Raw genomic sequence first — 24,653 nt, forward strand, 5'->3', positions numbered from 1 at the left:
CCCTCCCTCCAGCATTCTTCCACCTGGTGCCCTGGGCCAGTGGCGGAACTCGGGGTTTCTACAGGGCGTCCCGGGGACGAGCGAGCGAGGGGCTCTGAAGAGGCAGGCCCTGGGGACACAGGTGGGTCCCTGAAGCATGACTTCTAGGGCCAGGAAGGGGGGAGGAGACAGAAGCGGGGTTGGCCCCTCACAGGCCTCTGTCCACCTCTGCTGCCCACACTCCCGTCCTCAACCCCTGCCCACCTGCTCTTGAGCTGCTGCCCTCTGACCGGGGCCCAGGTGGACGCATGCCTGCTGCCCTCATCCTCAGGATCACAGGCTGGTGGCACATGTGTGCCCCGGGCACGGGGACACACTTTCCCTGCAGGAAGTGGTGGACGGTGGAAGGACATGCCGTTGCCCGCAGTCATCCCCCCTCCCCCGCCCCCGTCCCCTCTGCTGTGTGCCCGGCCTGTGGGCTGGGAGCGGGGGTGGGGGGGGTGGGCATAGCACCCCACCCTCTACCCCAGAGCTTGCCCCATATTTACTCTTTAATCTCGTTTTCCCCTTTCTGAACTGCACCAGGCAGACAGAGGCCGCGTCCAGGGCCGTGCAAGGGATCATTCTCAGTACTGTCCTCGGTGTCCCTGCTCCAACAGCGTCTGCTGGGACTCACACCCGAGCCCTCGTGCGGAGGATCCTTCACTGGGGGTAAGGAAACGGCCCCAGGACGCAGCTCAGCGGCTTGGCTCCTGCCGCACCCTCCAGGGCTGCAGCCTCGAGCCCGGCGTCACCAGTGTCATCTCCACAGCCACGGAGAGTGTGGCTTGGGAACGACTCTAGACTTTGTTCTCGGGACCACGTGGGGTAAAGAGGCCAAAGCGGGGTCCCCCTTTGCGTGTGCTCTGAGCATCTCCCGGCCCCGGGAAGGTAACTGGGCCTTAGGGAACGAGGAAAGATGACTGTCCATCAGTAAGCAGAGGAGGCCGCGCTGAGGGGCCACAGAGCCATGGGACCATGACCCACCCAGCCACTCAGCCCCCCGCTGCCTGCAGCTCTGTCTGGGGCAAAAGTGATGCCAGCAGACTCAGTGCCCTACCCCCATCTCTGCTCTCCTCCATCGGATAGGCACGGAGAAGGGACTAAGGACCAGGCAGAGCAGGAGGCAGACGTGGTGGTGGGGGAGGGGAGCCGTGGCTGGGACACAGGCAAGAAGCTGGAAGCTTGGAGGACTCCCTGGGGGAGGCAGCTGCAGCTGGCACAGGCAGACCCCAGGGCCGGCAGCAGCCTCCTCTGCGAGACTGCCCCTCCCTGCAGCCCTTGTGGCACTGTGACCGCCGGTGGCTCCTGAGGTTTCCTGCCGCCCTTGTCTGTGGTTGTTTCTCTTCCTCCTCCTCATGTCTGCAGGAAGGTCGGGGGCCGCCACCCTGGGGAGGGGGTGGGGTGCACGGAAAAAGGGCAGAAGATTCTGGATCTGGAGGCCTGTGGCATGGCCCGATGGCGCCTCGTCCCCGACCCCTGCCGCAGATGGCGCAGGAAACAGCCAGTAGGGGTGGGAGGCGCAGGCGGGGGCGCAGGGCTGCCCTGGACCCCGCACCCTCCCTGGGTCCAGCCGCGTCACCTCCGTCTCACGAGCCTTCCATGGCCCCCACCGCCTGCTGTGGGATTTCCTCCTCTCTCCTTTTCCTGAATGGCTGGAGCCCGCGCTCTGCTTCCGGCAGGTCCCGCAGGCTGGGACGGGCCAGTCCCCAGTGCTCCCGGCTGAAGAGTGCTGAGTCTGCCAGCCCCACCCTCTGAGACCCCCCCCCCTCCCCGTAGGGACAGGAGTCGCCCCTTTTCAGAGGAGCCACCTGAGGCTGAGAAAGCTGAGGAGCAGGGCTGGAAGCACGACAGACCCATGGGCGCTGCCACTTTCCACACCTGGCAAGGGTTGGAGACACCAAGGCAGCCAGAGGGTGGAGGCACCAGGAAAGCCAGAGGATGGAGGCACCAGGGTAGCCAGATAATAGAAGCACCAGGGCAGCAGAGGATGAAGGCACCAGGGCAGCCTGAGGGGGAGGCACCAAGGCAGTTAGAGGGGGGAGGCACCAGGAGAGCCAGAGAATGGAGGCAGGTGGGCAGCCAGACAATATAAACACCAGGGCAGCCAGAGTGATAGAGACACCAGGGCAGCCAGAGGGCAGAGGCATCAGGGCAGTCAGAGGGTGGAGGCACCAGGAAAGCCAGAGGATGGAGACACCAGGGGAACCAGAGGAGCCTGCGATCTGTGCAGCTGAGCGAGGAGGCCAGGGAGACGCAGAAGATACCACCCCTAGCCCTGGCCACCACTTCCCTGTGGCTCTCCGGTGTGACCCCAGGCTTCGCCAGCAGCCTTGGCCCCTTATACTCCTAGAGACAGGTCACAGGCTGTGTTGAATAACCACAAACCGTGTCTTGGGTGAGAGGACTGAGGTCCAAGCAGGGACAGGGAGGAAGGAGTGGGCTAGAAGGACAGTGGTGGCCTTGGGCGCTCGGAGGGGAGCTGCGGTGACCCTGCCCCAAGCTGTCAGCGTGAGCACTATGTCACCATGTCACCTAAACTACGGAGACAAGGCTAATACAATTCCAAGTGTTCTCACCAACATGAGGGGAAAATAAAGCCGGAGCAAATGGAGATTTCCTGTACTGCGGCAGGGATTTCAGAATGGCTCAAAGCAGAGAGAAAAGCGACGCTGACGGGAGAGCCCACACAGCTAACCCTGGATGATGTGGGGTGGGGGGTCGGCTGGGCTGCGGGAGGGGTGAGGCACTCTAGGATGGGGTGTCCAGGCGGGGTTCAGGGGCTGGGCTGGAGCAGGCCCTGCGCCCCAGAATCCCGCCGGCCCGGGGCCTGTCCCAGGCCGGCAGGTGCTCCTGGCGCTGGGGGCTGCGGGGGCTGGTGGAATGGCTCAGACGCAGGCCCGGCACCCACTCGGCAGGCGGAGTTGGGGGTCCTTGGGAGCTGGCCCCAAGGCACCAGGCCCTAGACCATCTGCGTCCCGGGACAGGCCCCGGCCAGGGCTCAGCAGGTCGCGCCGCAGGGCAGGATCCGCTCCCAGGGGGCCGAGGGCAGCGAGGTCCAAGTCCCCCGTCCCCAGCACCCCCTCCCCTCCATGCGCCGGTCCCGGGAAGGCGCGGACGCCGACACCGGATTGGGGGGTCCTTTCCCGAAAACCTCTGCGCACTCCACGCAGAGGCACGAGGGGCACACGCTGCAGGCGCGGGGCGTCCCCGCACCAGGACCCCTGGCCGGCCTCTGTCTGTCCGGGCGGCAGTGACCACCAGGGCCCCGCGGGGTCGGGGTGGCGGTGGGCGGGCCGGCGATGACGCCAAGGGGCGTGGTCGGTCCGGCCGGCCCACCACCACCTGGACTCGGCTTCCGTCCTCCCTGTGCCCACTCACCTGGCCTTCCAGCCGGAAGTCCCCGCCCCGGGAGCGGCCCCTCTGAGCCTCAGTTTCCCCAGCTGCGCAGGACAGGGGTCGAGTGGAAGAGGGTGTCCAGGGGACCCCTCCCCTTCTCTGGTTCCTACAACAGCAGCCCCGCTTCCCGGTGGGGAGGAAGTGGGGGTGGGCGAGACCCCCTCCCTCCCCCGTTGCCTGCGCCCGTCCGACGGCAGAGGGGGGTAGGGGGGCGGCCCAGATGTGTGTGGGGTAATGTCCCGGGTCCAGCCTTACTGGCAGGGCAGCTACGCCCACCTCCTGGAGGGCCAGATCTGTGCCCCCGCTGGCCAGGGCCTCACTGAGACACGTCACATGCCTCCAGCATGCATGGTGGTCCCACAGAGCCCAGAACCCGGTCAGCCCTGCCCAGGGCCTTGCAGGCGCCGTATCTGGTTCTGTGCTCAGGAGCCATGCCTGGTGCCGGACAAGAGCCCACCGGCTGGGGTGCCAGGGGAGGGCTTTGCCTCCTGTGCAGGCCAACTACTATCAGTTCTGGCCATTTACATCTGCAGAGAAGCATCCAGAAGCTTGGTGCACTCAACTAAAGTTAGGGTCTGGGGGGTTAGTGTGACAGTTAGGGAGTTGGAAAACCCTGCCTGTTGTTGGAGGCTAGGCGGGCACAAAGGGGGACCCTCCCAGGGCTGTCTCACCTGGCTCAGAACCCTGCTCCCCACTCTGCACCATGTCAGGGACGCAGTGTTGGACCTGCCTCTCCGCGAGGGAGACACCGGGAGCAGGCACTGCTGGGGCACTGGTCGCACTTCCAAATAGGTTTGTGATTAGCACCAGGTACTTTGCTTGGCTGCGACTGACCAGCAGGGAGCCCGTTTGGGTGTTTTGCCCCAGGATGGCCACAGGAGGGCGCCGGGCACCAATCTTACAGGCCGGAGCCAGGACAGCAGCACCCGGGCCCATAGGTGGCCCTTGCCTCCAACAGTGGAAGACCTGGCAGGGTGAGGGGTGGCACCAGTGCCCCCAGGCACTCAGAACCAGTTCAGCTAACCCACCCCGTCTGCTGCGCTGGCTAGAGAGCGGCTGGGCACTTGCTCCCACGTGTGCCTCTCTGCAGGGGAAAGTGTGAGGTCTCGAGTTCAAACCCCAGTGCCAGCACGTGCAGTCCCATCCTGGCAGGGATCTCAGCCCCACCAGAGCCAGGTGTGTCTGGGCCCTGAAACTGCAGAATGAGACCCTCAGAGAACAGCAGGACCAAAAAGTAGCCACGGCCAGGTGTGTAAGCCACAGCCGATTGCACAAACCCGCGGCCAAGAAGGTGTGTGAGTCTCCGTCAAGGAGGTGGGAGGGAAATAAACAGGCTGTTTGTAGTTTAATAAAAGGACCCCCCCCCCACCGGGGGGCTGCAAGATAGAGTGTGACCTTGCGCACAGCCAACCCTGCTTCCATCCCCAACATCACATTTGGTCCCCCGAGTCTGCTACGAGTGATCCCTGAGCACTGTCGGGTGTGGTCCCCGGGCAACAATGACACAAAGGCCCCTGCCTGCTGCTTCTGTGCTGTGAGCACTTCCGGGGCCCTGTCGCCTGGCATCTGGGGACGGCCGCCCCAGGACAGAGTCAGCAGGGCCGGCAACACGGCTACAGGCCCCTCCGGGCGGGAAGAATTTGTGCGTGGAGGTGGGGGTCCCTCTAGGAACGGCAGCCCCCCGGGCACCTCCCTTCTGCCCAATCTTCCTCGGCACCTGCGCCACAGGGCCCCATGAGGCCCGCATGGCCGGGTCAGGCCTGGGCAGGGCGTCCTGCTGGGCTGGGCCACGGCTGGGCTTGATGACGCCAGTCAGCTGAGAAGGACACGTTCCCTGTAAACGACTCACGTTAATGTTTGCCACGGAAAAAATGTCTGAAGAGCAGTGAGCAAATCCGTCCGACGAGGGAGGAGGCTGGAGCGATGGTGTGGCAGGTGCGGTGCCTGTGTGCGGCCCGCCTGGGTTCGACCCCCACACCAGAGCCAGGTGTGGTGCAAAATAAAAAAATAAAAATGCAGGGGCTGGAGCGGTAGCCCAGCGGGTAGGGCGTTTGCCTTGCACGCAGCCGACCCAGGTTCGATTCCCAGCATCCCACATGGTCCCCTGAGCACCGGCAGAGCTGGGACTCTGTTTGGCCATACCTGCTGTGTGCTCAGGGCTTACTCCTGATTCTGTGCTCAAGGGATCGTTCCTTGCTGGGCTCAGGGGCCGAACCCAGGTGGGACCCGCGCAGGGCAAGTGCCTTCCCTGATGTCCTGTCTCTCCGGGGCTCTGGGATCCGCTGACTGGAGGTAGGCAGGAGGGCTTCCTGGTCGAGGCATTTGGTCCGTCGGTGCGTGGTCAGGCCCGAGCCTGACTGTAGCCGAGAGCCTGTCAGTGAGGTGGACAGCCGGATGCTGAGGGGACAGACACGCACGCACAAAGGGTGACGGTGAGGAGCCGAGCGGGGCCTCTGGGCTCCTGGTGTCCCTTGCCAGCTCCCTGGACAGGAGAGACCAGTTCTGTTACGGCAGCTCTTGAGCTGCAGCTGCCCGTGGTCACCCTGGCCACCCCCTCTGCTGTAGCCCAGACTCTCACTGGCCTGATTCAGGCCACCAGGATTTCCCCTAAGTTTCTTCCTGGCACTCCAGCACCCCGAAGGTGGGGCCCCTCTGCTCGGAAGTCTCAGGCCCCCCGGCCGACTCCCCCCAACAGCCCCACCTGGGCCGTCCGTGGCCTGTCTGTCCCCGTCTCCTCCCTCCGGAGTGGCCTGGCCTCTTCCACTGAGCCCCCTGCCCCCGCTAACATGTCTGCCCCCCACCCAGCACGGCTGCCCCCCCCCGCGCCCCCGGCTCTCAGCACCCCTCAGCTTAGGGCCAGGGCAGACAGCCTGTGCCGGCGCCTCTGCTGTGGACACCCCCTCCCCCCGCTGCCCTTGCTCCCTGACCTCAGCCTGACCACAGGGGGGCCGTGGCCCCCGGGCCCAGGCTGAGTCCAGCTGCCAGGAGTCAAAGGTTGGCGGCAGAGCAGGACTGCGGGGGGCAGGGGGGGCTTGTGAAAGTGAAAGCAGGGCTGGGAGAGGCTGGGTGGGGGGCGGGGCTGGTGGGCTCTGGCGAGCGCGGCCCTACCGGGAAGTCCCAGCTGCTGGTCACTGGCCGGGCTGCTCCAGGGTGGCTGCCCGCATAACCGAGCGCCTGCGGCCTGTGGCCCGTCTGGGGAGCCCCTGTGGCATATCCTGGGGCGTGTCCCATCCACTTCCGCCTGTGACTGAGCAGGTGAGTGCCCTGCAGGTGGGCTGGGAGGGCGGACGTTCGGGCACAGCCCTGGCTCGGCTACTGGCCTTCGGGGCCCAGGGCCTCCGCGGGCAGCCAGACCGGAGTGGCCACTCCAGGCAGAGGGGACTCAGGCCCACACAGGTGGACACACAGGGAACGCAGACGCCGCTGTGCACAGAGCGTGGGGCAGCCTCCGCACACCTGCCGGGCTCGCAGGCGCAGGTAGGCCTGGGCCCCAGCACACGCACCACCTCCGCACTCCAGAGTCCAGCGGCTTATCTGCCCTGGGGGTTCAGAATCACTCGCTACCTGGGGGCTCTGACCCAGCGTCTGGGAGCTGTAATTACCCTTCAACCGTGGGAAATTTGGCATGAGCTGGCACCTGCCCAGAGCAGAGGTGCTGACTGGGACCAGGGCTCAGCAGATCAGGGAAGGCTTCCTGGAGGAGGAGTCACTTGGAGGCCTGCCGGCGAGAGAAGGTGGGGCAAGGGTGCTGCGGACAGAGGGAACAGACTGTCTGAGGGTGCAGAAGGCAGCGCTTCTCGGTGGTGAGAACGGGGGGAACGAGGGCAGCCCTGGGAGGAAGATAGGTGCGGGGGGCCCCCCCGGGCAGGTCTGATTCGAGCAGGGTTTCTGGGTCCATTTGGGGGGTGCTCCCCAAGCAGTGCTCAGGGGTGTCTACAGGCTGTTGTCTGGATTCAGGATGACTGGGGGCACCCAGCCACTGTGGCCACGCTCAGGAGGGCAGCTGACTGGGAGAGAGACTCAGGGCCACTCAGGGCCAGGTGTGGCCCCCGACCTCCCTCTGTTCGGGTCACGCAGCCTCTCAGCCGTCTTTGCTCGGTTTCCTGCCTGGTACTTGCGCCAGCCCCTCCAGGCCACCCGCGGCATCTCCCTGCTCCCAGGCTCAGCTCGCAAGGGAGGGCTGGGGCGTGCGGGGATGCTGTTTTGGAGGGTGTCCTGGAGGGGGCACAGCTGTGGCCGCTGACTGGTGATGGGGCGGCAGGCGACAGGAGAGGGCCAGCACCGGCCCCGGGCGGCAAGCAGGGGACAGTCAGCTGGGGGGGCATTGGAGCAGGGCACATCTAGGGAAGCTTGGGTTGGGGGCCCCGCTGGGCACATGGCGCTGTGGGTCCGGAGCAAGACACTGGGCCTCTGTGGGCCCCCGGGGCAGCTGCCGCCAAGGGGGACCAGCAACGTGCCAGAGAGAGACTCTGGGTGGGCAGCGCCTGGCAGGCATGGGAGCACGAGAGCCCCAGGCCAGACACTGGGGCTCCAGCAGGGGCCTCGCCACTGGGGCAGAGCTCGCTGGACCACCAGACATGGGGCACTCCTGGCTGCTGGAACCCGGGTCGGGTTTGGAGCCCCCCAGGACGCTGATGTGCGTGGCCAGAGGCTGGTGAGGGGGTAAGGCGGGCAGAGAAGGGAGCTCAGGCGATGTGGGCGCCACAGGAGGTTGAAGTGGGGCTCATAGACCCCGGGGTCAGGGAAGGTCCAGACCAGCTTGGGGAGCTTCAAGAGCAGAGAGGGGTGGGGGTTCCCTGGAGGTGAGGGGGGGCAGTGTTTTAGGGTCGGGGCCCAGGAAGCTGGTGGTCCTATATGGTGTGTTCTACTCCCCCCACCAAGCCCCCACTAGCTGAGGAAGGCTCCTGCCTCTCTGAAAGGGGGTGATTTGGGGGGTCCCACCAAGAGCTCCTGGGCATGGGGGTGACCCACCAAATGGCAGGATGCCCCAGACCAGGGGCCTGCCCTCCCCCACCGCCGGATAGGGTGGAAAGCCCATGCGAAGGTCCTCGTCCTCACTCGGGGCCCAGTGCAAGGGGGTACTGGTGCCTCCTGGGCTGTGTCCCCTGCCCTGGACAGCCGGGCAGGGTCCTTGCTGGCGCCACGGCCGTCCTGCCCTGTGGCCGGGCGGGGCTGATAAGGCTGCTGTCAATCACTGGCCGACCCGCCCTCCTACTTCTTCCAAGCCAGCGGCCGGAGGCCTCTGCCTGATCCTGGGAGCAGTTCTTACCGGAGGGCGCAGGGGTGAGGGTCCGTGCCCACACACTGCCCCCAGAGAGGTTAGTGCCCCGGCTGCCAAGCCCTGGGCAGGCACACGGGGGCGCTGGCCTGGGCCAGGGGCTTCTGCAGTCCGGCTGTGCCTGTGACCCCCATTTCTCTCATCTTGGGGCTCAAGTGAGACCCCGGTGGCCTGCCAGCGCCCTGCCCCTATGCGCCGTGGGTGTTGGTGGGTGCGGGAGGGCCCCTGGCTCAGCTTAAACGCAGACAAGCCAACAGCAGGTCCTGGCTGAAGGCGCTGCCGGCCTCTGGCTGCAGACCCATGGGGGCAGGAAGGGCCCCCATGTACCCTCTGGGACGCACGTCGCTGGGTGGGAAGGAGATTCAGCTGGTAGAAGCAGCACCGGGATGTCCCCTCTGGGTTAAATATAGACCCGGGGCCCCTCCTGTGGAGGCTGCAGGCACTGATAAGGCCCGCAGGCCCGCCCACGCTGACAATCTCCCCGCCCGCACCAGCCTGGGGAAGCCCAGGGAAGACGGTGGCCACGGGCGACCCCGATCCCCTCTTGGATGGGAACGATGGGGGTGAGCTGTGGGGGTACGGTCAGGGGCTGGGGCTGTGGGGTCCCGTGGCCATTTCAGGCCAGGCTCCAAGTCTGGACCCTGAACATCCACCCCCATTTGTTAATAGTTGGGGGGGGGGGCAGCCTGGTGGTGCTCAGGTCCAGTGGTCTTGGGGGCCACCAGGGTCTTCCCTGGAGGGACTGGAGGTGGGGCATGGCGTGCCAGGGATGGACCCCAGGGCCTTGCACGTGCGAGGCAGGTGGTCTGTCGCTCACGCCCGTCCCTGCCCCCTCTCTGATGCGGGTGGGCGGGGCTGGCCTGGCCACACCAGTGAGGGTGGGGGTGTGGGCAGCTGCCTGGTGACGCTTCCCCTCAGACAGACCCGGGGTCTTTCCCCGGCGCTAGCTTCGCATTGGCTGGGCCCCATAGAACGCGCCCCCCAGGCCCTGGCCTCCTTTCCCCCCAGATTTGATGCAAAGATGCCCTCACCGCGGACGGTGAGGCCTGCGCCGGACCTGCCGCGCCCCAAGGAGCCCGCAGAGCCGAAGACCCCGAAGCAGCCCAAGCGGCGGGCCAGCAGCGGGGACGCGCCCAACACCCCCCACGAGAACACATGGCCCAGCCTGGGCCTGGGCACGCTTCGCCGGGCATTTGTCCGGGCCAGCCACCGGGTGCCCAAGCGGGCCACCGGCCAGGCCTCCGGGGAGGAGGCGGGCCGGCTGCTCCGAAGCCCCCAGCTCCTGTTCCGCTCGCTCCGCCGGCCGCGCACCTCTGACCAGACCTGGGCCACGGACCAGCCGCAGAAAACCGCCACGCAGGGGGCGGCCCACGGCCAGAAGGTGCCCACGAAGGCCAGCGGTGGCTTCAGTCGGCAGGTGTCTGCTGACAGGGAGCCAGTGGGACCAGAGCCTGAGACAGGTGAGGAGCTGTGAGGGCAGGGGGGAAACTGAGGCAGGCAGTGCCCAGGGCCCAGCCCTTCACAGGTGCTCCTGTGGGCGCGGGCCTGGCCTTCCCACCAGGGCAGAGGAGAAACGGGAGGCTCAGAGAGGCAAAAGGACTGCTCTCCGCTCCCATGGGGGCAGCGGGGGGCGCTGGGTCTGAGCTGGAGGCCCAGAGAGAGGTGACGGGCACAACCCGCTCACAGGGCGGAAGAGGCTGCATGGAGGGTGCCCAGGGTGGAGTGGCTGAGATAGGCCTGGGCAGGAGGCAGGGGCTGATCTGAGCGGCTGCGGCAGGGCTTGGGCGTCCCAGGGGGTTGTTTGGTGTTTGGGTGGGCCCTGGGCGGTTCCGTCGCTGCCCCTCTCGTCGACTTTGTCCCTTTCAGAAGACAAATCTGTGGCCGACCTCATCACTGAGCGGCAGCTGCTGGCGGCCTTCAAGCAGCTGCAGCACCTGGAGGATGCGCTGTTGGCCGAGAAGGCGTCGCACACCTTTGAGGGGGACCCCACGGGCTTTGCGCGTCGGGCCATGGACTTGTGTCTGCACTACGACGGGCTGGCGGCCGAGCTGGGGGCCGTCGTGCGCGAGACGCTGGGCCCCGACGGCGTGGACACGGCCGCGCTGGCCGAGCTGACCAGCGTGGTGCTGGCCGAGGAGGAGGCCCACCCGGTGCCCCCCGCCGACGGGGACTTTCTGCGCACCCCGCGCCGCTGGCGCCACCTGTGGGAGGAGGCGGTGAAGCGCAGCGCGCAGGAGCGCGTGCAGCGCGCGGGCACCGCGGGGGCCTCGGGGGGCGAGGTCGAGCGGGCGTCCGACCTGGCCCAGCTGCTGGCCGAGCTGGGCAGCACGGTGCGCTGCGACCTGCAGAAGGTGCAGCGGGAGGTGCAGCCCGTGTACGCGGCCGCCGGCTTCCCCGCGTGGGAGGTGTACCTGCGCGCCTTCCACGCCGCCGTGGCCCAGCGGCTGCAGGAGCTGGCGCAGGGCGCCCACGGCTGCGAGCAGCTCTACCTCCTGCTGGACTGGGCCGCCAACATCTACGGCAGGTGAGGCCCGCGCCAGGCGCTGCCCCCAGCCGAGGCCAGGGCGCAGGGCCTGTCTTCCCGGGAAGGCGGAGGGCAGGGATGGCAAGAGCGCGCGGGGGCCGTGCTAGCCAGCCACTGCGGAGAGGAGGCTCTCGAGGGTTCCCCTGTGGACCGTCCAGCTCGGGTCTGCACTGAGCAGTGCCGACTCCCGCTGAGCCCCGGGAGGAGGGTGCCGGAGTCCCGGGCCCCCTAAGCACGGCAGATACCGGACCTCTCCACCCTGCACTATGGGTTGGATAGTGGCCAGTCCCTGAGCTGCCGGATGCTCAGATCTCACACCTGGGCGTGCCCCGACCTTGAGGCTAGAGGTCAGCACCGAGGCAGCGTGGCCGAGGTCCACTGGGACGTGGTTCTGTAGCGTAGCCGGAGTCAGGCGGTTTGAGTAGTTTGGGTGGGGAGCACAGCTGGTGGAGGGCGTGGGGCCGGGAGGGCTGGGCCAGCCCAAGTCCAGGTTCGGGTGCTGCACTAGCAGCTTTGAACCAGCCAGAGGGCAGTAAGGGGCAGCTGCTGTCCCATCCGAGCCCTGTCCTGGCCCTCAGCAACCGCTCTTTGCCTTTCAGCCCTGACTTCCTGGGCACCCCAGACCTGGCTTTGCCCGCAGAGCCATTGCCCCCTCTGCTGGCACCAGACGTGTGGGCGCGACTGGAGAGCGACTATACCAGCTTCCTCGAGGTCAGTGGGGCCACCTGGGAGGTATCCATACAGGGGAAATGGCCAGACGGGGGCGTGGCTAGATGGGGCGTGGCCAGGAGGGGCGCGTCCAACTAGGGGCGGAGCCAGGTGGGCGTGTCCGTGCAGGGGTGGGCCTGTCCGTTTGGGGAAGGGCCAGATGGGAGCGTGTCCGAATACAGGCATAGCCAGATCCGGCAGGCCCTCAGGGGCGGGGCCAGATAGGGGCGTGTCCCCCGGGGCAGTGCCGATGACGGCTTGTTCAAACAGGGCGGGGACAGACAGGGGCGTGTGTGCAGGGTGTGGCCAGGTGGGGGCGTGTCCATCCAGGGTGGGCCAGGTGGGGGCGTGTCCATGCAGGATGGGGCCAGGTAGGGGCGTGTCCGTGGAGGGTGGGGCCAGGTGGGGCCAGGTGGGGGCGTGTCCGTGGAGGGTGGGCCAGGTGGGGGCGTGTCCGTGGAGGGTGGGCCAGGTGGGGGCGTGTCAGTGGAGGGTGGGCCAGGTGGGGGCGTGTCTGTGGAGGGTGGGCCAGGTGGGGGCGTGTCCATGCAGGATGGGGCCAGGTAGGGGTGTATCCATGCAGGGTGGGGCCAGGTAGGGGTGTGTCCGTTCAGGGTGGGGCCAGGTGGGGGCGTGTCCGTGCAGGGTGGGGCCAGGTGGGGGTGTGTCCATGCAGGGTGGGGCCAGGTGGGGGCGTGTCCGTGGAGGGTGGGCCAGGTGGGGGCGTGTCCGTGCAGGATGGGGCCAGGTAGGGGCATGTCCGTGCAGGGTGGGGCCAGGTGGGGGCGTGTCTGTGGACGGTGGGCCAGGTGGGGGCGTGTCAGTGGAGGGTGGGCCAGGTGGGGGCGTGTCCATGCATGGTGGGGCCAGGTGGGGGCGTGTCCGTGGAGGGTCGGCCAGGTGGGGGCGTGTCCGTGGAGGGTGGGCTAGGTGGGGGCCAGGTGGGGGCGTGCCTGTGAGGGACGGGGACCGGAGGGGGCGTGTCCGAGCAGGGTGGGGCCCAGAGTCCCAGGCCTGGGGCCGCATGCCCACTGTGGCCCTCAGCCTCGCGGGGCCGGACATCATCCCGAGCCGATCCTGTGGCTCCAGGTGGGTGGAGAGCGGCTCGGGGCAGGGGCTGCACAGCTCGCCCTCAGGGGCCGCCTCACTGCCGCGCCCTCCCCCGTCGCATAGAGCAAGATCTCCAGCTGCTTCGACAGTATCCTAGAGCTGGAGCAGAACCGCTGGGCGGACGCCGAGCCCCCCGAGGTGCTGCAGGGCCGCTACCACACGCCTCTGTCTCCTGATGTCCACATGGTGAGGTCCCGAAGGGGGCCGGGAGGGACTGGGCTTGTGCTTGGAGAGTGAGCAGTGGTGGTGGTGGCACCCTGAACCTGGAGGGACACCTGCACCTCCTCTGGGGCCCGTGGGGCTTAATTAGATGCCCGCAGAGTGCCAACTTGGGTGTTTGGGAGTGCCGGCTGGGGGTGGGTCCGAGACTGAGACCGGGCAGGGAGGGGGGACTTGGCTGGCCCAGGGATGGGGGACGGGCCAGGGAGTCGGGACCGTGGGCGCAGACGCCTTGAGCCCCTGGTGTCGCTTGCAGCTGGTGGCAGAGCACGTGAAGGCAGCCGGCGCCATCTCACGGGAGCTGGAGGCCACCACCTTGCAGATCTGCGCGCGTGGCCTCGGCCTCTTCGTGCCCCGGTGCGGGCGCCTCCTCGCTGGGGCGGGGTGGTGGAGGGTGACCTGGGAGCGACGGCGGCTGGGAGGGCCCGTGGGCTCAGGGTGTGAGATCCAGGGGGCGTGGAGGGGTGCCCCACCCTAGGACGCGCGGAGGGCGAGCTCGGAGTCCCAGCGCGTCTGGGAAGGCTCCCCAAGACCTTCGCGTACCCCGCCCTCAGGTTCGAACGGGCTTTCCTGGAGTCGAACGCGGTGGGCGAGCCGCACCTGTGCGCCAACATCAACGCGGTGGAGGAGCTGCGGTGGGTCTCCAGGCCCCGGGCGGGGCGGCACGGGTGCGGCCAGCAGGGGGCGCGCGGGCCCGGGCGCCGGCACGTGGGCGGCCTCCAGGGGGCGCGCCCGCCGCATATTGGGGGGCTCAGCGGCCACGCACGACCGGCCCTGCCTTCTGCTACCAGAGCGGCACGTGTCCGTGTCCGGCGGGACCCGGCTGGCACATCGGGGCTGGTGCGGGCGGGGGGAAGGCGAGTGGAATTGCGGCCCACTCCGTCACCCGTCCCGGTCCCCCACCCCAGGACCAGTCTTCTGACCCGGTTCCCAGGCACCTTTGAGGGGCTGGAGAAGCCCCTGGGGGCGGCCGCCCGCAGCTTCCAGAAGCGGCTGCTGCAGTGTCTGCAGCGGGGCACACAGGTGAGCTGCAGAGGCGCGGCTGGGGTGGGGGGCGAGGGGGAGAGGCAGCGCCCCGACAAGCTCCCAGCTGGGCGGGGACAGCAGGAATGCACCCACCGAGAGCTGGGAAGTAGCTCCCCAAAACAGGAGGCTGGAGACCCCCATGCAGGGGGCATGTGGCGGGGAGAGACGGGTCGCAGGTTCATGGTAGGGGGTGCCGAGAGCGGAGAGGGTGCTGCTAGGAGACCCCCGCCCCAGCCTCTCTTCAGGGTTCTGTGCACCAAGGACTGGCTGAACCAGGACGCGCTGCAGCCGCTGCTCGACCAGGTCGAGGCCTTCGCCGGCCACCTCCAGCGTGTGGTCCCGCCGCTGGCACAGGTATGCGGGGGCCCGGTGGGCGCAGGCCAGGCTGGAGCCCTGAGCCGACCCTGAGCTGCGCCCCCAGGAGACTCTGCAGGAGGCGCACCGCTTCGTGGTCCGGGACTACCTGGCGCAGGCGCTGAGGCCCCGGGAGCGCTTCCGGGGTGCGGACCGCGTGACCGGCTCGCAGAAGATGAGCCTGGACGCAGATGCCATCAACAGCACCTTTGAGGACCTGGTGGGTGCCGGGGGCGGCGGGGAGGGGGCGGGCCTTGGGCGGGCGAAGGCGACCCCCGAGCCTCGAGGCAGATGGGGCAGCCCCCACCCGCTCCCTGCAGGGCTCCCAGGCCACGTGGCTGCGCCAAGCAATTCCCAGCGTGGCCGACATCGTGGGGGAGACTTACAAGGACTACATCCAGCGCCACCTGGAGACCCTCATCGACAGCTACCCCGACATCAGGTGCCTCCACGGGAGCCAGGGGAAACGTGGGGTGCTCTGGGAGTGCTCCCCTCCCCTGCCGGCTGGTGGAGGGGGACCTCTGGATGCCGGGGAAGGAAGGCGCTGCCGGCTCCCAGAGGGAGTTGGGGGGGCTGATGAGTCACAGCCCTGGAAGTCCCAGCCGCTGTTTTGGATTCCTGGAGATTCTGGGAGACGGCCCGGCGCCCCGCGCCCACGGCCCACTGCCCGCCTCTCGCCTCCCCTTCTTGGTGCCGCACGCACCGTGGGGTTCCCCTCCAGCCATCGGGGGTTCCCCAGTCGGCGGCCGTCCCTCCCCATCCCCGCGCTCCCCGTGGCACTCCCGGGGCCCCCGGAGGTGCAGTGACGCCCCGTCCCGGCAGGCGCGACCACGTGCTGGCCATCCTGGCACTGCGCAGACTCGGGCGCCGGCGGAACCAGCGGCTGCTGCAGCGCGCGCACGAGATGCTGAGCGCCGAGAAGCGGGACGCTCCGGACCATGTGCTCTTCGGGGAGATCGAGGTGCCCACTTCCATGGACGTGCTCATCACCTGCATCTAGCGCCCCTGCCCCTTGAACCTGCGCCCCCCCCCCCCCCTTGGTATTCCCTCCCAGGTTCCGCGAGCATCTCCGGCATGTGTGGGGGACGCGTCTTTCTATTTGTGGCGGACCCTCCCAGCAGTGCTCGGGGGAACGCCCGGCGGTCCAGCGGTCCTGCACAGCTGGCCATGGGCCCAGGAAGCTGGGGATCGAGTCCTGCCTCCTCCTCCACATGCCAGGCCTGCGTGACCCACTGAGCCTGTCAGCCCTGCGGTTCCTCCTGCCCAAACCCCAAGGCCACCCCAGTCTGCGGGGAGGAAGAGTATTTATTTTGTAAATAAATGTGAATTAAAATGGAACCTTCCTAAGGAAGGGAAGGGCCTGAGGGGGCAGGTCCGGGTTCCCAGGCCAGCCTAGACGATTCTGGAGTGAAGACAAGGAAAGGCAGACAGCCCCTTTCTGCTGTCTGGAAGGGGAAACTGAGGTAGAGCGGGAAGGGGCCACCCAGGTGCTGGGCCTGAGGTCTCTCCAGCAGGGTGGACCAGCGCCAAGACTCACTCTGTACCTTGGAGCATTTACCAGAAGGGAGAGGGACTTCCTGGCAGTGAGAGAGGGGGGCAGGCCGCAGGGGTGAGGCTGCACCCCATTCCTCTTCCCCACCCACCTCTGCAACGTTGGCCCGAAATCCGACCCCAGCTGCAGCCCCTGGGAAACAGTGAGGGGTGGGGCCCGGACAGGTGTGTGTGTGGGGGGGGGGGGGGTGCCGAGGTAGGAGGATCAGATCAGGCATGTGCCCTTGCTGGCTGAGGGCCCGGCTGGCTGACCCCAGGGGCAGCGAGGCAGTGCCAGGCAGAGCAGCCTCACTCCTTCCTCGGCCCCAGAACAGGAGTCGGGCGGAGTCTTACTGGCATCCTAGGGGGATGTCACCAGCAGCCCCTGGCAGGGAAGGCTCAGTGAGCTGGGGCCAGGGCAGGAATGAGGAAGAAGGGAGCAGGGGAGCTGCGGGGAGGGGGACCCAGTGCCAGCGTGTGAGTCATGGCCCCCCTGAGCCCTGCAGAGTGGGGAGGCCCCTCCGATGAGGCCCAGGGCCATCTTCCTGGGTGTCCTGAGGCCCAGAGACGGGAAGTTGGGACTTTCCTGGCACAAACCTCTGTGGCCAGGGATGTGTGCGTGCACGCATCCGTATCCAGAGGGCTGGGACTGGCTTCCCCAGCCTGTGTGGGTGCAAGCAAGCCACATGGCACCTCCCGGGGCCGTCAAACCCAGAGCACAGGCGCCACCCCTTCTACCCTGGTCTGTGGTTGGGCCGGATGAGGCCTTGCAAAGAGCCCCAAGTGTTGGGCCACCCTGTTGCCCAAGGCCAAGAGGGACTGGTCCTCACCTGCCTCCGGATGAGCTGAGGTCAGGCTGATAAGGAAGGGATGCGTGGGGGTTGTATATGTGAGTGTGTGTGTATGTGTGCAAGAGTATGTGAGTGTTACGAGGTTATGATGTGTGTGTAAATATAGGAGCAGGTGTCTTTGTATGAGTGTGGGGTTGTTTATGTAGGAGTGGGTGGAAATGTAAGTGTACTGAGAGCATGTACGAGTGTAGGTAAAAGTTTATATGTATGTATGTGTGTATATGTGAGTGTGTATGTGTGCATATATAGTGCGAGTGAGTATACTGAGAACATGAGTGTGTGTGTATGAGTGTCTGTGTTTGAATGTGTATTATGAATGTGTGTGAAGACTGTATATGGGAATGTACATGTGTGCATATGTGTGTATATGTGTGTACTGTGCATGTGTATGAGTGAATGAATTTTTATGAATATGTGTCTGTGTGTTGCATTCGGAGATGGTCGTTCCGTTGAGAGCGAATGGGGCAGATAGGCAGATAGGAACAAGGCTGTTTCTCATAAACATTGTCTTCGTAAGATTCAGCTGTAGTCCGACCTTTCCACACTCACGGTCAAAGTCGGCCAGCATTTGTGCCGCTTGGCTGATGTTTGGTGTTATTAAAACAATGTCATCAGCAAAGCGGAGGTGGTGTAGTTGCCGACGACCCCCTATCTTCACTCCCATTCCTTCCCATTCCAGTCGTCGCATGATGTTCTCGAGGGTGGCACTGAAGAGTTTCGGTGAAATGGTATCACCCTGCCGCACCCCTCTCTTGATATCTGTTGGGTAACATTGCTTTGTCCCTCTACAAGAAGCTTAGGTTTTATCTGGTTACACCCATCAATCTGGTTACACCCATCACAGTGCTCCTGAAGCACTTCCACTTCCATTGTGTTTATCTGTAAACTGTCTTCCCTATGCTCTCCTTCCCACCCAGCTAATCAGCTTTCCCCTTAATCAGACTGTTAATTTGTAAGATCAGTTTCCCAGCAATCTATGATTTTATATGTATGAGTGAAATATTGCCTTTCTCCTCTCCATATGCCTTATGAACAGTTTACCTTAAAGTAATATCCTTTTTGTATAGATACAGAAAGAACGTTAACATTATGCTAGGTAACTTAGGATTTGATTGGCCTTTGAATATTATTCACTCCCGGGCATCTGCTTTCTCGACTTAAGCCTCAGTTGCCCTTAGTTCCTAACACCCCAAAAGCAGGGTCCCGACGAGGGACTGAATGGACCCAGGGCAAGCGGTGAGCTACCCTGGCAGCGAAATGGGCCAGGCCAAAGTGCCACGATTCTTAACTATAAGTTAAGAGTTTGATCATAGACAAATGCTGTCATGATCTAAAGGTAACGACGAGACTAGGATTCTGCTAGGGGTGGGAAAGACTATCTGGCCTGAGCACCGTAGTCTGAGATCAAGATGGCCCTAGGAGAGCAATTCTATAAGTTTAAGATATTTCTTACTGTATCCATACCAAATGATTTCTATTATATATGCTTATATGCTTGTCGGACAAGGAGAGGAGAGACACACCCATGGGATCCTGCCCTAGGGTGGGTTGTCCTACTGAGAAAGGATCTGTCCTAGGAGCGGCTTTCCCTGAGGCTAAGAGTTCTACCCCTATTGATTGTGACCGCACCTATGTGTAATTGTTCCCCCAATTCCTCATGGAGAGAGGATTTAACTGTACTGTAGGAGCGGGCTGGGGGCAGAAGGAAGAAGAGAGTTCAGAGAGGATCAGAAAGAAGAGGAGGATAAAGGGGGATGGAGAAGGAGAATGAAGTAGCATGGGGGCAGAGACAGAAGGAGAGACGAGGAGAAACAGAGAGAGACGGGAGCAGAGAGACAGAAGGAGAGAGGGAGCAGAGACAGATGAGGAGAGAATCAGAATAAACTACGACTAATATCTACCAGCCTGGCCCTCATTCCTTCCTCCACCTGACCATCGCCATCGACCTCTCCGGGGTGGGAGAAGGGTGAGACTACCGAACGCGGGTGGTGGGAGAGATAGAGCCACCGCCGCTGTGAGTGCCGTGCCCCCCACTTTGTGTGAGTTTACACAACATCAACGATCACTTCACTTCTTTGTAGAATGGTGAGATCCTGGTAGTGAATCTGTAATAAAGCTCACGGAGGATCTTGATGTATTGAGTTTGTACGCCCTGATTGGCTAGGGCTTCAATGACCGCTTCCGTCTCAACAGAATCAAAGGCCTTCTTTAAATCAATGAACGTTAAACAGCGGCATCTTGAACTCCCGAGAAACCTCAATGAGTTTGGTTATTGTGTGGATATGGTCGATGGTGCTGAATTCTTTGCGGAACCCGGCTTGCTCGCATGGTTGTCCTTCATCTAGTGTGCTGCCAATCCTGTTTAGGATGACTCGAGTGAACAACTTGTAGATGACAGACAATAGGCAGATCGGGCGATAGTTGCCAATGTCATGGATGTCTCCCTTCTTGAACAGTAGTACGGTCCTGCTGGTTTTCCATTGGGACGGAACCTTGCATTCAGACAGGTAGCGAGTGAAAAGCCGAGCCAGTGTGTACCTAGGTCGAGAAGTCAACATGACAAATGACCTGGCACCCGAGCTGCGCAGGAGGAAGAGAGCGGCTTGGAACGCCTTCAAGAGCTTCGAAGAAAGAGCTAAGAGGACAAAGAACCTCCGGCTCCGGGCACATCTCTTTGATTCCACTGCTCTTCCTGCATTAACATATGCCTCAGAGACCTGGGCCCTACGCAAACAAGATGAGAACGCCATTCAGGTCTCCCAAAGAAGAATAGAAAGAGCTATGCTTGGAATATCACGTTTCACTCAAATGAGAGAACGAATCCGGAGTTCTGACATCCGTCGACGATCAAGAATCAGGGACGCTGTCTCATTTGCCAAGGTGTCGAAAATCAGATGGGCTGGTCACGTAATGAGATTTAAAGACGACCGCTGGACTAGAGCTGTTACCGACTGGATTCCACGGGATGTCAAAAGACCGCGTGGCCGCCCACCTACCAGATGGTCAGACTTCTTCGTCAAGATCATGAACGATTGGTTTGAGGCTCTTCATGTTCCCAGAGCGAACAGATGCCATTGGGCTACACTAGCACGCGACAGGGACAAATGGAGACGTTACTGGCGCCCGTTCGAGCAAATCGACGACTAACGGGAAGTTAAGTGATTAAGTGATTAAGTGATGTGTCTGTGTGTGCATATGTGAATATGTAAGTGTATGTGAGTATACCGAGAGTATCCTGCCCGCACGGCAGAACCTGACAAGCTACCTGTGGCATCCTCGCTATGTCAAAAACAGTAACAATGAATGGTTCTCATTCCGCTGACCTTGAAGGAACCCCCAATATGTCATCGGGCTACACTTGCATGTGACAGGGACAAATGGAGACGTTACTGGGCCCGCTCGAGTGAACTGAAGAACAACGGGGTGATAGTGATAGTGATGTGAGTATACATGTGAGTATGTATATGAATGTACATGAGGGTTTATGAGTGCATGTGAGTGTATATGTGTATGGGTGATTATATTGGTGTGAATGTACATGTGTGTACATTTGTGCATGTTTATGAGGTGTGTACATATGTGTATGTGTGAATATGTGAGTTATCTGTGTGTATACGGGTGTGTGAATTTATATATGCGAGTGTGCCTGTGTGTATTTGTATGCGTATATATGTATATGTGTGATGCAAGTGTATATGCATGTCTGTGTGTACCTGTGTGAAATTATGAGTGTGTATATGTGTGTATGTGTGAGTGTACCTGTGTGCATTTGTATGTATATATGAGTGTATATATACTAATGTGTATGTGTGAGTGTGTATATGTGTTAGTGTACCTGTGTGCATTTATGTTTGTGTGAGTACCCCTGTGCATTTGTGTGTATATAAGTGTGTATGAAGATGTGTGAGTGTATATATGTGAGTGTGCCTGCATGTATTTGTATGCGTATATATGTATGTGTGAGTGTATATGTGAGTGTGCATGTATGTGCCTGTGTTTTTGTGTTTGAGTATGTAGTTGTGCAGATATAATTGTGTACGTGTGAGTGTACTTGTGTGCATTTGTAAGTGTATATATCTGAATGTATATATGCGTACTTTTGTGCATTTGTGTGTGTGTATGTGAATGAACCTGTGTGCGTTTGTAAGTATATGCGTGAGCCCATATGTGAGCGTGTGTATGTGTGTGGCATGTTGATATCCCCCACCTCTAGCTAGGGTGAGTGGGGCGGCCCAGAACCAGGCCTTACCAGCTGATCCCTGATCCTCTCAGCCTGGCTTCCCTTGTGGGACCCCCCCTGTTCTCCCTGACGGGGTTCGGGGTGGCTCCCCAGGACATGACTCTGCCCATGTGGCAAAGACATCACGGCTGGGGGGTCTCCTCCAGCCCAAAGGTCTTGGGGCAAGGCTGCTCTGCGAAGGTCCTGGGGCTCCTCCCAGGAAGGGCCGGGGGTGTGGAGAGCTGCGTCCAGGCTGCTCAGTGTCCTGCCCAGGGCAGCCGCGAGCCCCCACAGGAGCGCCTCCAGGCCATCAGTGATGCTTCTGACCCCCGACGTGGCCCCGGGCAGCAGCGTGTCCCTCCCTCTTCCTTCCTGGCCTGCTGACCCCGGCCCTTCCTTCCTGCCCCGTCCCCCGGACCCAGAGCAGCACCTCAGTGGCCGTCCAGGAGGGGTCAGCTGCGAGACTCCCACGGCCTTCTCTGTCCCATCTCGTTTCCTCTGCCACCCTCTGCCATCCGCTGCTCCTGGGGCCCCGCCACTGCCTCCGGGTGCTGAGACATCGCGCCCCAGGCCTCCTGCTCGCTGTGCACGTCCCTCTGTCCCTCTGCGGCTGTCGGTCCTCGGCTGACAGAAAGGCCTCGTGTGAAGAGCTCCCGTTTCTCACCGTGTACCACCATGTGCCATGCGGCCGGGGCTGCAGGCGTCCCAGTGTCTCCCAGGACGACAGGAGGCAGGATAGAGCCCCCAAAGTATGATCTTAGGGTCTCAGGAAGGAGGAAGAGTGACAAGTCCTGCTATTTTGAGTGGGGGAAACTGGGAATTTTTGCTTTTCTCTTTGCCATGGACTGAGACTTCTTGGTCTGGGACTTTAGCACTGCAACTTCCAGACTGTGTGACGCTGGGTAAGTGTCCCCACCTCTCTGGGCTCCAGGAGCAAACAGCGGAGCAGTGCTGGTGAGATCCTGCGGGGCGGGTGCATTTCACGCAGTGTGTACTCCCCACGATGACACTCCTTTCCAGGGGACTGAGAGGGACCCCAGGGTCAGAGTCACACATCTGAAGAGATCAAGTAGCCCCTCCCCGTGTCCCCTATTTCCAAAGCCTGAGTGTCAGGTGAGGGGTCCCTGGAAGTTCAGGGGACAAACCCTTGTGTAATTTGGGCGACTCCCGCCCCGGCTGCCTGAACAGCCACGTGACCGACTGCAGTGGGCCCTGTGGAGGGCTGGGCTCTGCTTTCCTGGAAATCAGGGCACCGCTGAGAAGGTTTGGGGCTGTTGTTGTTTGGGGCAGGCCCAGGCCTGAAGGGGCAGGAACTAATTGTGGTCAGAGTGTGTGTGAAAGGCCAGGATGCAGTGCCCAGTCAGGATACTGCACTGAGCTCAGGAAGGAGCCAAACTCTGAGCCACACCAGGATTCTGACATCGACTCCTCTTCCAGGAAGCCCTCCTACATGGCACTCCTTATTTATGAGCACCTGCTTTGGTGGCCTGGGGCCCTGCTTTTTCCTGAGCAGTCCCTCAGGAAGTGGACTAGGCTCATCGAGCCTACTGTGGCCTCAGTTTCCCCACCTGCTAGACATACTAGGAGTGTGTGGCCAGCTTCCTCCTGTGAGGGGCTCTGCCCAGCAGTTTCGGGGGTCCCACAGTGTAAAATCTTACGCATGCACAGGCGATGGGCCCCTTCTCTGCTAGTGGCTGCCTGTGAGGGCGGCCCTGGCACCTCCCTCCCCACCCCTGGAGAAGCCGGCTCAAAGCCTCCAGCTTTGGTGCCTCTGACTCCTCCCAGACTCAGTTCCTCACCCGTCCACAGGGTACTTGGTGCCCGGCCTGAGTGAGTGAGCAGAGGTCCCAGGGAGGACCCAGTCAGGGGGACCTTCGGAGAGAAGCTGGAGGGGGAACCGCAGGGCGATGGGAAGTGCAAGTCATTCCAGAGGGGAAGTGGGGGAGGGGGGACCTCCCTCTCCTGAGGGGGAGGGGACAACATGCTGGTGGCCCTGGGGGAATCCACCCCTCCCCTGAGACACCCAGACTCCCACCTGCTCCCCATCTCCCCCCTCCGCCCTCCTCAACACCCCCTCCCCTGCAGAGGCTGGGAGGACACGGGGAGGTTTGGGCGGGAGCCCCTAAACTGTCTGTGTCACAGTACTGGCTGGCTGCTCCCTGCGTCGCCTCAGAGTTCGTCTGCCTGTCCCTCTGTCTGTCCATCCATGCATCCCTGCGGCGACCCCTGCCAGGCTGGGTTGCAGCTTCCCGTGGACCAGCGGCCAGCGCTGGCCTTCAGCTCCCTTCATCTTTGTGTCTGGGGGAAGGTTTCCTGACCTCCTGCCTCCCTGGCTCTGGCCACTGAGCGCCCCTGCCTTAAGGGGGGGGGGGGTGCTGCCCCAGCTCTGGGAGAACCCGGCTACCTGCAACACTTCCTGGAGGAGGGGGAAGTAGAACTGACCTTCGCTGCCTCTCCCTGCAGGGTTCAGGGGAGGAGCGGCGGTGCTCCCTTCTTCCTGAGGGTGAGGGGCAGCAGCTCTGTGCATCTGCCAAGGTGGGCAAGACCCTCTGCCCACCCCAACCCCACCCTCCCCGCTGTCCTGTTCTCAGAGGACTGAAGCTAAGGGTTAGGGGTTCAGGGGGTGACTGGTGTGACCCCACATCCTGACTCAGCCCCTGGGGCAACTGGGGACAAGATGGGCTGCCCAGTGGCGCCTGTGAGGCCTCCCGCCTGGCCCCCTTGCGAGGGACAGCAGCGCCTGGGAGCTGACACCCCCCCCCCCCGCCCCCGCCCCCGCCCCCGAGGCATTTCCCAATGTTTGGGGTTGGCGCTTGCACAAGACAAGGCAGCAGGCCAGGACTGCCCGCCCTGTCCCTCCCTGCCCGCCCCAGCTGCTGGGCTGGGGGACCTGAGGGGGGAGAACTGGCCTCACGTCCCCGGAGGCCCCCTCTCTGCCTGCAAACGCCCCCCAGAACAGATGGCTGATGTCCACCCTGCCAAGGCCACCCTCGGGGAGGGGACAGAGAGCAGGGCTGGAGGACATTCCCTGGGGGAAGGTGCTGTCCAGAGAGCAGGATGACCCCAAGTGAGACAGGGACAGGGACCAGGATGGGGGTCACCAGCACCCAGAGAACCAGGGAGGTGGAGGAACTGAGGCCCAGGAGGCTTGTGACACAGCAAGGGTTTGAGGGGCAGAGTCAGGCCAGCTGGAGCCCAGGGAGGGGTGGGGCCTCAGGTTTGGGGGAGCTGGCCTCACTTCCGCGGGCAAGTCCGGACCCCCACTCCTGAACCCCAGCAAGGGGCGCTGCCTGGGTCCCTGCGGACACGGACACGGGCGGGGGCGGGTGGCCCCTGGGGGAGAGGTGCCCGGGTGATGCCTCCTGTGACGCCGTCGCGTCGGAGCGCCAGGAGGTGGCACAAAGGGGCGGCGGGACG

General features: G+C 63.4%; 1 protein-coding gene across 1 annotated transcript; it reads left to right on the plus strand.

The window, feature by feature from the left end:
* Positions 1-9,716: 9,716 nt before the first annotated feature.
* On the plus strand, positions 9,717-15,636 carry EXOC3L4 (exocyst complex component 3 like 4). Its single transcript, XM_056113756.1, has 11 exons — positions 9,717-10,155; positions 10,562-11,219; positions 11,819-11,930; positions 13,101-13,223; positions 13,513-13,613; positions 13,811-13,891; positions 14,165-14,279; positions 14,517-14,636; positions 14,704-14,856; positions 14,957-15,078; positions 15,459-15,636. Exons 1-11 carry the CDS (start codon positions 9,717-9,719, stop codon positions 15,634-15,636), a joined length of 2,202 nt encoding a protein of 733 aa, XP_055969731.1.
* The last annotated feature ends 9,017 nt before the right edge of the window (positions 15,637-24,653 follow it).

This window comes from Sorex fumeus, unplaced genomic scaffold, assembly GCF_029834395.1.
Source record: "Sorex fumeus unplaced genomic scaffold, SorFum_2.1 ptg000022l, whole genome shotgun sequence".
Lineage (NCBI taxonomy): Eukaryota > Metazoa > Chordata > Mammalia > Eulipotyphla > Soricidae > Sorex > Sorex fumeus.

What these genes read in the sequence shown, in the direction of transcription:
- EXOC3L4 (XM_056113756.1), top strand. Translation starts at nt 9,717, where the DNA reads ATGCCCTCACCGCGGACGGTGAGGCCTGCGCCGGACCTGCCGCGCCCC. An exon ending in GTCTGCAGCGGGGCACACAG is followed by an intron (nt 14,280 to 14,516) that starts GTGAGCTGCAGA and finishes CCCCCGCCCCAG; the next exon opens with CCTCTCTTCAGGGTTCTGTG. An exon ending in TGGTCCCGCCGCTGGCACAG is followed by an intron (nt 14,637 to 14,703) that starts GTATGCGGGGGC and finishes CTGCGCCCCCAG; the next exon opens with GAGACTCTGCAGGAGGCGCA.